The 14738-nt window shown below is 38.4% G+C and overlaps 1 protein-coding gene across 3 annotated transcripts in view; it reads left to right on the top strand.

Moving 5' to 3' along the window:
• The window catches only part of LOC106882019 (protein PFC0760c), an 11677-nt gene extending 4941 nt beyond the window's left edge, over positions 1 to 6736 (top strand). For all 3 annotated transcript variants that reach the window (XM_014932576.2, XM_052975352.1, XM_052975353.1), the window contains 3 exons: positions 1263 to 1387; positions 2523 to 2713; positions 4421 to 6736. In XM_014932576.2, coding sequence (XP_014788062.1) covers positions 5228 to 6484 — 1257 coding nt within the window. In that variant the 5' untranslated portion in view covers positions 1263 to 1387; positions 2523 to 2713; positions 4421 to 5227 and the 3' untranslated portion in view covers positions 6485 to 6736. The remainder of the gene's footprint in view (positions 1 to 1262; positions 1388 to 2522; positions 2714 to 4420) is intronic.
• The last annotated feature ends 8002 nt before the right edge of the window (positions 6737 to 14738 follow it).

The following is a 14738-nucleotide window of genomic DNA, read 5'->3' as shown; positions in this document are numbered from 1 at the left end:
ATGTATGTATGTATATATATATAATTATATGTATATATGTATATCTATGTATGTATATATATGTATGTATATATGTATATCTATGTATGTATATATATATATGTATGTACATATATGTATATATATGTATGTATATATATGTATGTATATATATGTATGTATATATATGTATGTATATATATGTATGTATATACATATATGTATATATATGTGTATGTATGTAAATTGTACAAATAATTAGGGCGTAACACCTTGTTTTTAAAGGTAGAAACTCCAGGTTTATGTGAAATATTTTGTATAATATATATAAATAAATAGAGTTAAACGCGGGTGTTATTCAAATTCTTCTACTGTCCTCATTCATTCGTAACACATGACCATGCCAGTGCAGTCATCTCTTTTGCACACCACATCTGAATGCTTCTTAAATGCAACTTTTCTCTCAGGGCGCTTACACTCTGTCGTGTATGCACACTGACATTACACATCCAGCGGAGCATACTTGCTTCGTTCCTTGCAAGCTTACGTATGTCCTCAGCAGTCACAGCCCATGTTTCACTGCCATATATATATTTCCGTGTGAGTTAGAGTTTGGGAAGCCAGCCAACTAAGGGATAATACCTATCCAATATACTGCTGGTAGTGAACCCAATTATTAATACCCAAGCGTTGTTTATTGCGTGGCAATTTTGCAATCAGGCGTCATATGTGGGTGGGGGTCAAAAGTGGTTTACCCTTAATTTATACGGCAACATTCTATGATGTCTATTCTAAAACATAAGGAAGTATTATGAGAATACATACACATGCAAAGACTGTGTGCTACACAAATATGTACTAGTAATACATAAAGGAGTAAAAGTTTAAAAGATCACTTCCTTACAGCCGTTTATGCCAAGAGGCCACAATATTCTCCATGCTATCTCCATTACTTCAGTGTTTTGTAGGGATGGGTAGATAGAGTTCGGATGTTGAGTGTGCCTCTGGGCTTCTCCAGGGTGTCTAAATGATTAGGAGAGCTGATACATACAAGAGTCAGTTACCAAGTTTTGCTCCTATTCTTCTTATGCTCTCTTCAATAAGAAAAATAAACTATGCCAAAATTTGAAAAGATTATTGCTGTGAAGTGCGTACATGTATGTATAAACAGTTGTATAGCAGTATATTATGTGTATGTGTGTGTTATATGAAGCTAAGGTTGTTTCTGTTTCATGGGTTTTTTTTCTTTTTGTTAACGATGTTGCTTCAATTTGTCATTGCAGTCCATAGCTGACATGCAAAGATGAGTGTATCAGACTTCATTGATCGACAACCTACTGGTGACCTTGACCTTTATGATGACATCCTTGAGGAAGACTTTGCATGTGAGAAGGAATCTCTTGCTGAGGTAGGTGGAACAACAAATATTTATTCCTCCTTCTAGAAGTGTTAGTACCCCTTAGGAGGCGCAATGGCCCATTGGTTAGGGCAGCAGACTCGCGGTCATAGGATCGCAGTTTCGATTCCCAGACCAGGCATTGTGAGTGTTTATTGAGCGAAAACACCTAAAAAGCTCCACGAGGCTCCGGCAGGGGATGGTGGCGAACCCTGCTGTACTCTTCCACCACAACTTTCTCTCACTCTTACTTCCTGTTTCTGTTGTGCCTGTAATTCAAAGGGTCAGCCTTGTCACACTGTGTCACGCTGAATATCCCCGAGAACTACGTTAAGGGTACACGTGTCTGTGGAGTGCTCAGCCACTTGCACGTTAATTTCACGAGCAGGTTGTTCCGTTGATCGGATCAACTGGAACCCTCGACGTCGTAAGCGACGGTGTGCCAACATTACAACAGTACCCCTTAAAATCAGGACAGAAAAATTAGACACATATTGTCTTATTCACTAACTTGAATCCTCCACTCCCTATGGATCATAGGTCATTGATGACTTTTCTTCACTGTTCTTAACCCTCAGCTATCTGTTCTACTTCTTTCCTGTTGGGTCCCTGCTTCAGAAGGGGAGTTGACCCTGCAGCCTTTCAGATGTTGCTGCATCATGGGGTGATGGGAAGGCCTTCCTCTCCCAAGACTTGTTAGTTTTCATTTGCCATCAATGATTCCATAACTTAGTCTGTTTTTCTAGGTAGGGGTATAGGCCCTATGCAAACCTATTTATACCTCCGGGAAGAGGCAGTCCATATCAGATTGGCCTTTAATCTTTGACTCTAAGAGCTTGTGCGACAGCTCTTGGGGTCATTGAAGCGCATAAATCACTATACTGCAACAAGGACTGGACCTTGTGGTAAACACATAATAGTACTTGATACTCATAAAAAGACAGGATGGTCTCAGCTGGAATGTCTTTGACCATAGAAGATCTGTTATATCAAGGGGCTAACCCTAACAACAACTTGTGCCCCTCTCTTTGTTTTTGTTTCTTTTTCTTTGCCCATTGTGTATATGTTTACATTACATGTCCATGGTTGTGTGGTAAGAAACCCAACCACTTTCGAGACTCTCTAATGAAATTATTCTTTGTTTTAGTTGCAACAAAAATACCAGGAAGCTCTGCAGAAGATTGCTACTTTGGAAAATACTGTGAAAGAACGCACTGCTGCTATGGAGTTACTGGAAAAGAAAAACATATACTTGCAGAAGAATATATCGATGCTGTACAAAACTGCATGCACAGAAATCAAAAGGAAAAACGATAATATTGAGTCTTTAAGAGAACAGTAAGTTTGTTGGTCTGTTTGTCTTTTCGTAATATTTTTTATTGACTCTATAACAGACAGTTGGAGTCTGGACAGCGCCATGTCACACCGTCCAACCCATGCCAGCATGGCGAGTGACTGTTAAACGATGATGATGATGGATATAGATACAGGTGTAGCTGTGTAGTTAACAAGTTTGCTTTCTAGCTACATGGTTTTGGTTTCAGTCCAACTACATGTCATCTTGAGCAAGTGTCTTCTACTATAGTACTATAGCCCTGGGCCGATGAAAGCCTTGCAAGTGGACTTGATTGATGGAAACTGAAGAAAACCTGTCTCGCACACACATGTATATTCATGAGAAAATGTTGGTCTTATGAAGGGCATCCATCTGTAAAAACTATTCCAGTGCAGACAGTGGTGCTTGGTGCAGTCCTCTGGCTTGCCAGCTTCTCTCAAACCGTCCAACCCATGCCAGTATGGAACACAGGTGCTAAAGAAAGATGATGATGATGATGATGACAAAGAGCAATTATGATAAACACACAAATATATCATTTGTACCTGTATACATTTCACCATTGTGGTTGTTGGGAACTCTGCATTGAATGTTCCAAGCGCAATTAGATGCTTAACCACAATGGACTGTCAGAGACATTAGCTCTCAGTAACGTTGTTCCAATGATCTGTTGTAGTTAAGCATCCAGTGTAGAGCTCCAAACAAGCACAATGGTGGAACACATGTAGGAACAAATGATATAATCTTCTGTTTATTGTGATTTCTCCTACATTTGCTCTGTATATCATAACTAGTCATATTAACAAGGAGCAGTTCAACCACTATACTAGAAGCAGACACGACTAGGATAATACATGTGGAGCTCAAGGTGGCGAGCTGGCAGAAACGTTAGCATGCCGGGCGAAATGCTTAGCGGTATTTCGTCTGCCATTATGTTCTGAGTTCAAATTCCGCCGAGTCCATCATGAAAGCATGTTGGGGCCCTTTGTTGTTCGATAGACTGGTAGATTATTATCTCACATGGGAACAAGTGGGGGAAAGGATGGTGATAACAAGAGTATCTGACCATGGAGAATCTGCCCCAATGGCCTGTGCAAAGTGGAGGTTAAAACAATGATGATGTTGATGATGCACTTTTGAATAATTTAGCCATTCATTCTTCCCTACCTCCTCGCCCATCGCAGTACAATTTCTTTCAAGCCTGATCGTGGTATTCCATCAGTTATGACAACGAGGGTTGCATTTGATCTGATTAACGGAACAACCTGCTTATGAAATTAACATATAAGTGGCTGAGCACACCACGGACACATTTGCCGTTAACATAGTTCTCAGGGAGATTCAGCGTGACACAGAGTGTGACAAGGCTGGCCCTTTTGAAATACAGCTATGGCTCATTTTTGCCAGCTGAGTGGACTGGAGCAATGTGAAATAAAATGTCTTGCTCAAGGACATAATGTGTTACTGGTTTTCAAACTCATGACCTTACAATCATGAGGCAAATACCCTAACCACCAAGTCACAAGCCTGATAATGAAGCAAATAATGTGATGAAATTAAATCTTTCATCACAAAATTCCTTGAATACATAGAAACCAATCAACTAATTTGTAGAACTTATTTAATGTTTTGTGTGTCTCGATTGTTGAAAATATAATTTTACAATGCAACACACCTATTTATATTCTGATTTTTGGTTCACTTTCCAGATTGGAGTCTTACGAAAAAGAAAACTATCTGAAGAAAAGACAGTCGGGATATTCAAAATGGAACGGTGATTATCAGAGCAACAGCAAGCCTTCACAAACTTATAGACGAAACTCTTATGAAAAAGAGAAATCCCCGCACATGTACTCATTTTGACAACTTCCGTACACAATCTCATTTCGCCTATACCTCCAGTGATTCGATTATTATTTCAAAAATTTCTGAAGGTATTTTACATCATCAAAATAGGTTTGAACCCAATTCTCATTGCATAGCTCCTACTGTGCCAAGTGCAAAGTTGATGCCTTCTGATTCAGTATGATCACCTACATTCGAAAATATTATAATTTCTTCACAGACACTGAATACCCCACATTCTACAAATTCAAAATTAAATTGTTTTAAATGTGAAACAGAGAAAACTGCTGCTGATAAAAGTTCCTACAAGAAGTCTTTGTACGTCATCCATTATTTGAAAGTATTGATCTGAGAAAATCTGCTAGCATAAATATAACTTCCCTGCCTGACTGAATATCACATGAAGCTTATAGAAAACTATTAAATGTTCAAACTCAAGAGGCAGTAAACATATCACAATCAACTGTTACAGGGATTGAAGAGATTTCAAAGAAAGTGATAGGAAATATTCCTAACATTCTAGCTCAAGAGAACAAAGGCAGAATGACTGAAGATATGAGGAGTAACATTCTAGTTGAGATTTGCAAAAGCCTGAAACAACAGATAACAGATTATTGGAAAGGAAACCATCAAGATACCCCAGAAACAAAACTAATTCTTCAAATATAAAAATGGAAAATTCCTCAAGAGAACATAAAAGGGAAGGTAGTAAACAACATCATTGCCAAAGGATGCCTTCGTCTACAAAAAAATTATCTTTGAGGTCTGAGAATACAAAATCTCATACTGCTCCACTCAAAGAGAAGCACAATTTATCTAATGACTCCAGTGAATTCGGTAATGCCAAGAGACAAGATTCTAAGTTGATTGATTGTCAGCAGTCTGTAGAACCAATCAGTATAGTAACACAACTGTCAGTAAAATCTGCAGGATCTGATGCAGAGAGCTCTAAATCTTCTACTGGAAAATTCTCTCCAAGTGACAAACATCGCAGTAAAATGTGTGATCCAGTTGTAACTTCACCAGAACTGACAACTAAATGTGATAGAAACCTCTCACCTGTTATTTCACAAAATTACAAGACCTCAGTCACATTGAATAATCAGGAACCTATAGTTACTGAGTGTTTTGGCAAATCTAATTTAGAAGATTCTCGTTCTTCTGTAATTACTCCTTGCTTTTCTAGCAGTGTGACAAACTCGATGGCTCCTGAATCATTGAGTAGTAAAGATTCTGACTGCGATGATTCCATGACAAGGAAGAAAGCCTCTGTTCGTAAACTTTTCTCACCAAGTAAACCTGATTATGAAGTATCAGTGGAAAATCCTATTCAAGATGACACACTAGCAAAGAATCACAGCCTTGAGTTTTTGAATGAAATGAAAAAAAAACTATCACAAGAAATTGCTGCCCATAACAGAAGGCAACAAGATGAAGATTGTGAAGATACAACACAGTTAGTTGATATCTATCAGACTCATGATGAGGAATATTGTAGTAATGACAGTCTGAGAGAAGATCAGAATTCTCTCAAAACATTTTCTCCTCAGCCACAAAGTGATTTACATGCAGTCACTGAACAGTCAGAAACTGAGTGTGTAGACTTAGAAAAGGGGGAGATTGTGAGCGATGATGATGATGGTGATGACGATGACAATGACGACGACGATGGGGATGATGACGATGAAGATGATAATGATGACGACGATTGTAATGATGATCGTGATGATGATCATGATGAAGAACAATTTTCCAAGGACAAATTCTCACCTTCTCACATTAGCACTAAGCATGGAAGTGAACATATTTCAGGGCAACCTTCCAAAAAAAGGAGTTTATTAGGAGATGAAACATTAACTAAAATTAGGAATAAACATAATAACAGCTCTTCAAGAACTGAAAACAAAAAACGACGAGTAAATCGGTGAGAATTGAGACCTAAACAAAAGTTATTTTTAACACTATCTTATTTAAGTAAAACTGAATTTTATCCTCCTCTTTCTTTTCATCCTGTTTATGATATTGTATTTGTATGTTTATGTTATTTACATGTCATTTATACACCACGTCTTCAATCGAAAATACACCAAAATACACAATTCCGTATTTTTAAGTGTGTATGATAATTGTGTAAGTTAATTGTCAATATTGCTACAGGGCAAGTAAAGAAAAATATTAAACATGGTGTTTATGTGTTTAAATAGATGGGGGGAGCAAAAACATTTTATTTTTCATTTAATACTATACAGTCAGTTTTTATATTTGTATTTACTGCCATCGCAACTTAATTCTGTTAAACATTGTTAAACATTTAATTAAAAAGGATTGACACAGAGTGTAAGAGAGATATATTTAGTTTTCTCTAAGACCCAGGTACTTCAAGACTGGTGAGATCAATATGGCTGCATTCAGCTTGAACACCTGCAAAAGAAAAACATAAGCTAGGGAGAGATTTCCTAAGTGTCTTAATAGAAAATATAGTCTGTAATAATTATAATCATTATATCAGAACTAGTGGTGTTGCTAATAGGGGTCCAAGGGCAGAATTGCTTCCCCATGATATTTTTCAAAATTGGCACCTTTTCAACAATTTTAAAAAACTTATAAAACTTTTATCGTCATTTGGGCGATAAAAGTCGAATCTCTTCTTTTTTTATCGTTTTTTTTTTTTGTTATGTTAATCACATGGCCTTGGAAGAATTTTCTGGAGTCATTACTTTCTTTGAATACCCACCTGCGTTTTTAAACTGTCTGCTCAATTTCCTGTGATCTGTTGGTGGCTGCTGACATTTGAAGAACCAAAACAAACCCAGACATCTTAACACTGGACGATGCTGTAGAGTTTCCTCTTTTCCACATCATACCTATGTCAGTAGATGTAAGTTAATGAAGCATGAAATTAATACATGTGGAATACAATTATGTATATTATAACTAATGAAATATTTCATGTAATATAAGAAAATTGAGGTAAAAATTATTTGGTATGTGTCATAGCACCTTTTTTTTATGTGCTCGCTTCCCCTAACTTTAAAACCTGGATACACCTCTGATCAGAACCTCTGTTAAAGTAGTGGAGAAGGGAAAATAGTTGTTAAACATGTTGCAATAATTAATAATAATCCAGTTCTTCTGTTCTCAAATCACTGCTCAATTGTCTTTGCTTCCATATCTAGGGTGAGTACTGTAGCTGATTCAGTGACTCAATGACTGCTCATATCAAAGAAGCAGTTTCATACCTCACCTTCTTTAATCTCATTTAAGGATCCTGTTAGTCTATATCTTCAAGTCATATCTTAGTAGACTTTGCTTCATTGTTTCTGGTGTTGACAATATAAGTACCGGGTGAGTATTGTGGTTGATTCAACGACACAGTAAGATAACCGCTGTTCACATCAAAGAAACAGTGTAATAGCTCGTCCTCCCTAATCTTGAACAACACTGAATAAAAACCCTCCAAATCCCTACAAATGTCAGATCTCATATTCTCTGATATCAATCCTCTCCAGCCGAGCATTCTTAATCTTGTGGGCTTGTAAGTGCTGGTGCTATGTAAAAACAACTTCTGTGCTGGTGCTGGTGCACTCTGTACAGTGGTTGGCATTAGGAAGGGCATCCGGCTGTAGAAACCATGCCAAAACAGACGTAGCCTGAACAGCCCTTCAGCTGATCAGCTCCTGTCAAATCGTCCAACCCCTGTCAGCATGGAAAATGGACATTAAATCATCATCATCCCTGCTCTTAGACATAACATAGCTAAAATTCACACCCAAAGCAGAAGAAGACCAACCTTTCTCTTCAGAACTAGAGAATATTCTAGCTCTGATTCTTTACGAAACCCAAGTGATATCCATAACGGAGTACTTCTCTCACTTTTTGGACGGAGGTGATGCTATCATCATCATCATTGGTTAACCATCTACTTTTCTATGCTTGCATGTGCTGGATAGAATTATGCTGAGGTGAATTTTCTATAGCCAGATGCCCTTCCTATCACAAACCCTCACCAGTTTCCAAATATGGTAATATTTCTCATGACCAGGCATGTTTTCACAGAAGATTGGAAATGAACAACACCACTTGTATGACAGTGACATTTGTTTACCCATGCTGGCATGGGTTGGATGGTTTGACAGAAGACTGCACCAGACTTCACTATCTGTTTTGGGAGGGTTCTTACGACTGGATGCCCTTCCTAACACCAACCACTTTCAAACACACACATCCTTGACAAAGGAAAGCTTTCTGACTGATTGATAAAAACTTCTTCAACATCACACTACCCCCTCCACCCCCACTTGTTACAGGTGTGCTGCTTCCTCTTTTCCAATTCTATTGCAACTACAATGATCAGTGCTCTTCTCAACTAGATAGTTGCACATCACTTCCACTCAAGACCTCTCCCCTCTCAGCCTTTCTCCACAAGGCCCACACTAGCTGCTTTGTACAATCCTTCTTCCGCAAAACATCAAATCCTTTGGAAATCTCTCCCTTGCTAGATTTTTCTTTTGCAGGTTACATTCAAGCTGAACATAATTGTAGTGATCTTACCAGTTTCAAAGATCACAACCATGGTTCTTCTTTCTAATTTAGGCACCCCATCCCTGCCACCCGATCAAGCAACAGAATAACTGTATCTACCCCCAACAAATCTGGCCTTGTGCTAGTGAAGAATTCATTATTAGAAACTTTTACATCTTGCAGCTACCACAAGCGCCAATTCTTGATGCAGTGTGTGACTTGTGAGCCTCAATTCCCTTGAAAGCTATGCTGGTGAAATGCAAGCTCTTTCTAGGGCTTCCCATGCTGCACAGGTCAAAGGATAGAAACCAGAATAATATGGACCACATCATTCCAGCAGTAGAAATGGGTTTGTTTAGAGGTCTATACCACTAGCTAGAAGAAAGACACATTGATGATGATTCAAAACCAACAAGACCTGGGCGAGAGCAGACCAGAGTTGAGATCATGATGATCATCATTATTGTTAAATATCCATTTTCCATGCTGGCATGGGTTGGATGGTTTGACTGGAACTGGTATGGTCAGGAACTGCACCAAACTCCATTGTTCTGACATGGTTTCTGTGGTTGGATGTTCTTTTTATGTGGCACCAGCACCAGAGCTTTTAACACGGCATCAGCACATGTGCCTTTTATGTGGCACCAGCACTAGCATCGATTATGCTATGGTGGATAGATCTTGAGTATAGCATGGCATCAAATATCTCAGAATCATCGATGGCTTATACTCTATATGGGATCAAAGGGCTTAAGTAAGTCACATCTTGCAGAAAGTGAAAGAGAGAGAGAGAGAGAGAGAGCAGGTCTCATGAAGCAGCTTTCAGTTAACTCTCAGAAAAATTTCACTGGCTGCAGATTTACTCTACTGCAAACTCGTTATTTAATTCCAAGTTAGCCATGATTGAGTAAACCTATGATGGAAGATGTTCCATGCTGTGATCTTACTAACTTCTCTGCTAGATAGTGTATCTAGGTATAAATCAACCAGTCTTTTGCATTATTTAATATAGTAGGTTGTGATTTGACTGCTATTTCTAACAGATTGCATAGCTGGTTCAAGGCCAGTTGTGTTGGCACTGTCATGCTTGTGCCTAATATGTAGACTTTGCAAAGGCTTTCAATAAAGTCACAAACTGCATAACCTTGGGACAGTTAAAAAAGACTAAAGCATAGTTCTATATTCAAGAGATGAGGAATTATGTACATTATTTACAGTTGACGGATATTTGTCCTCATCTTGTTTGTTGTTAACAACAAACAAGATGAGGACAAATATCCGTCAAGTGTAAATAAAGAATAAAGCAGTTTGCTGCAGGACATTTTAAAAGCTTTGTGATTAAAATCTTGTTGATAGAAACTATGGAAGGCCGTCAGATAGATGATGCCTGAAGCTGTTCTTCAGTGGTTGATATAAATAATCTCTCATTTTGTTTAATACCACCATCTGGCTGTTGGGTGTCTTTGGTGAATTCCAGGCTGTTGCAAGTAGATGTATTAGATTTTTGGTTTGAGGTTAACTTTCTCCCTTCCTCCCACCAGTCTTGGAAGACCCTGTAAATGGCTACTTCCCTCTGAAGGTTAGTCTGCATTACTCCATAAAAATCATAGGGCTGGTTTCTCTGACATATATATATATTCTTCTCTGCATGGGGCTCCGGTCTATAGCAGGGTTACTCATTTTTGCCAGCTGGGTGGACTGGAATAATGTGAAGTGAAGTGCTTTGCTTAAGAACACAATGCATAGCCCAGTCACCATCATCGTCCTTAAACATCTGCTTTCCATGCTGGCATGTTGACAGCTGTCCAGACTTCAACTGTCTGCTTAAGGCATGGTTTCTATGGCTAGATGCCCTTCCTAATGCCAACCACTTTACAGAGTGTGCTGGGTGCTTTTTACCTGCCACTGGCACAGGGGCGTCTACATGGCACCAGCACCTGCAAACAATATGCCTATATGTATGGATGACTATAGTTTTATTTAGGTTGATGCGTCTTCTCAAGTACAGCAAATTGCCACAACAACCTGTCGCTTGACATGTCCTTAGTGAGGCTCCATGAACTGAAACCACAATTTTACAATCAGGAGTGCAACACCCTAACCACTAGGCCATGTGCCTAATGGTTAGGTGTATATATATGTGTGTGCATGTTTACGTCCCTGTAACTTAGTGGTTTGGCAAAAGAGACCAATAGAATAAGTACCAGGTTTGAAAAGAAAAAAGTACTGGGGTCAGTTCATGTAAAATTCCTGAAGGTGGTGCTCCAGCATGGCCACACTCTAATGACTGAAACAAGTAAAAGATATGATAAAAGATTATTCCAATGAAAAGATAAGCCACCAAAATAGATCCCAATCGAGTATTTAACCCTTTTCCACAAGCCCTACAAAGGGCATGCGCTTATTCTTAAAAAAAAATTATAAAAAATAAAGTAATAATCTTACATATATAAAACTATATACATTCTTGTAGGAAATTGAATGAACTAATACAATCTTTGTTATTTGACTTTTCGGTCGATAGATTGGTCGTTGTCTTCTAAGGTTTAAGTATAAGTATGGCTGTGTGATAAAGAAATTTGCTTTGCAATCACACGGCTTGACCCCACTGCATAGCACACTGGGCAAGTATTTTCTATGATAGCCTTGGTTGGCAAAAGCTTTGTGAGTGAAATTAGAAAGCCAGAAGCTAAGGACACTCATTGAATGATGTATACCTTTCTTGGGTTACAAATTAGGTAATGAATTAAGTTTAATAGCACCAGCTGGTCTCCTGGTAACTTTGAATTAGTCTATTCTGTTGCAAGCATTCAATGCAGGTAACTGGTTTCTTTCTGTTTGTCCCCTGCAACTCAAAAGGCCTACTAAACATTAATGGTAATGCTTTTTCTTTTCTCCAAATAACTAAGTGGTTTTCAATCAGGGTCCATGTAAGATTTTGTTGTTAAAATTCATCTGCAATAAATTGGTTATACTTCTACAATACACAAAATATTTTAACAATTTTTTAAAAATACAATTTCCATCAGTATTTAATTCTAAAAATATAATAAAATTTTTGAAACATCAAATGGCTATGAGGGTCTATCCTGGGCCTACCTCTTCCACAGTTAAAGGTTAGCACTTCTTGACTTGGCTGTCCTCATCCATTTACATCACACGATTGCAAGGTTGGCAATGTTGCATTTAGTTGACAAACTGAATAAAAATTTGTTATTAGCAACAGAAGCAGTATTAGTTCAAAACAGTAACCTGTGTATGATACATAAAGCAGATATATTGTTGAAAGCCAACTAAACTGATATTCATTTCAAGAAATCACCTCCAATAGACTTAGTGTTAAAAAGTACAGAAATGTGCCAACAGCAGATGAAAACCATTCTTTTGCCTCACTTTTTACCTCTTTCTCTCTCACACACATATGACCAATACTTCATTTCAGAATCTATTAATATGATTTTTTTAAAAATGAGAATATAAATCGTTTTCAGAATTAAAAAAAAAAATTGTACGAAGGGAACTAACTGTGATGTATATAGTTGAAATCCTACCCAAATCAAATCAATCATCCACCTTTTTATACTCTCAGGGGCTTGGGTGGATAAGACTAAACATCAGTGGTGCTACTGAACAGGTAGAATAAGAGTAGTTGAGATGACTATTTGACTGCAGCAGCTAGTGGAAGGGTATTCTTTCATTCAGAAGTGGGTAAGTTATCTGTCTCACATTGAATATAATAAGGCTGTAGGAAATGGAGCAGTTTACTAATGAAACATCATCACAGGCGTAGCTGTGTGGTAAGAAGTTTGCTTTCCAACCACATAATTCCAGGTTCAGTCCCACCTCGTGGTACATTGGGCAAGTGTCTTCAGGCTGGCCAAATCTTTGAGTGGATTGAAAGAAGCCTGCTGTATATATATATATTGTAGAAGTAAGAATCAATTCATATATACATTTATATTTATTCAGCCTTAGACCCAATATGTATGAAATTTCCCCAAAATATATTCAATACATCAAACATAAAAATATATAGATATATAAAAACATATAACGAAATTAATACATTATAAATATATAGATATATACATTAAAAATATACTGGAAAAATAAATACATATATATATAGGTCGACTTACAGATTATAAAACAAAGTCTATAAGATGAAAAGTTTGGGTGTTAATAATCTTACGGCCGTTTCTGGGGATCCAGTTATAAAAAAGACATTTACATTCATTACTGGACACCATCTCCTTCATCAGGGAAAATAAATTTCTAGAAAGGCTCAAATGTCCTACATTTTTCCAATGGGAATTACCTACTGAGTGTTTTTATAGAGCTATATGCAAAAAGACCAGGGAGTGACAGTATTTTTGAATGGTTGGAGAAGGAGATACAAAGCTCTTTTTTATGACTTTGTTTTATAATCTCTAAGTTGACTTATATAATGTATTTATTTTTTCAATATATAATGTATATATATTTATATGTTCATTTTTAATGTATTGATTACTCTGCATGTGCTTAATATGTTTGATGTATTGTATATACTTTTGGAGAAATTCATGCATGTTGGGTCTAGGGCTGAATAGGGCCTCACTGAGGCGATGACTACTGACCGAGACCTTTGGAAATGTGCTGTGCGTGAGAAGACCCGGCAAGCCAAGTAAGATCGTTGCCAGTGCCCCTGGACTGGCTCTTGTGCGGGTGGCACATGAGATGCACCATTTTGAGCGTGGCCGTTGCGAGTACCGCCTGACTGGCTCCCGTAGGATTTTCGAGCGAGATCGTTGCCAGTGCCCCTGGACTGGCTTGTGCGGGTGGCACATAAAAGACACCATTTCGAGCGTGGCCGTTTTCGTGCGGGTGGCACGTAAAAGCACCCACTACACTCTCTGAGTGGTCGGCGTTAGGAAGGGCATCCAGCTGTAGAAACTCTGCCAAATTAGATTGGAGCCTGGTGTTGCCATCCGGTTTCACCAGTCCTCAGTCAAATCGTCCAACCTATGCTAGCATGGAAAGCGGACGTTAAACGACGATGATGATGTATATGTGAATTGGATTTGGCTAAATTGGATTCTTCTACATTATTCTAATGCCTCAGGTTTGAATATCTGGAGCACTTCAAAGTGAAGTCTATGCATTGGAGAAAAACTTTTCCTTATAATCACATACATATATATACCCCCTCTATCTCTCTTTCGGAGGCACAAGCACATACACAAACATATACACACACGGCAGTAACTTCCGCCTACCAGATTCAATCACAAAGCTTCGGTCGGCTCGGGGCTATAGCAGAAGACACTTGCCTAAGGTGCCACGCGGTGGGACTGAACCCGAAACCATGTAGCTGGGAAGCAAGCTTCCTAACCACACAGCCATGCCCGTGCCTGCATCTGTGTGCTGTCATGCCTGTGTTTGAACCCGCCCCCACCACTGCTTGACAACCAACGTTGGTGTGTTTATGCCCTTGGCAATGGAGACCCATAGCATAAATAGCAGATTCACAAAAATAAAGCAGAGGGTGATGGGCTAGGGACAGCTCATTTGACCAAAGATTCTCCAGCATGGTCGCAGTTAAAGGACCAAAACAAGTAGATCACCATTTAACATCTGCTTTTTTTGCTGGCATGGGTTGGACAATTTGACCAGAGTGGA

This window comes from Octopus bimaculoides, chromosome 21, assembly GCF_001194135.2.
Source record: "Octopus bimaculoides isolate UCB-OBI-ISO-001 chromosome 21, ASM119413v2, whole genome shotgun sequence".
In the NCBI taxonomy this organism is placed as follows: Eukaryota; Metazoa; Mollusca; class Cephalopoda; order Octopoda; family Octopodidae; genus Octopus; species Octopus bimaculoides.
The sequence above is the reverse complement of the archived record's forward strand: the minus strand, read 5'-3'. Positions and strand labels throughout refer to the sequence as shown.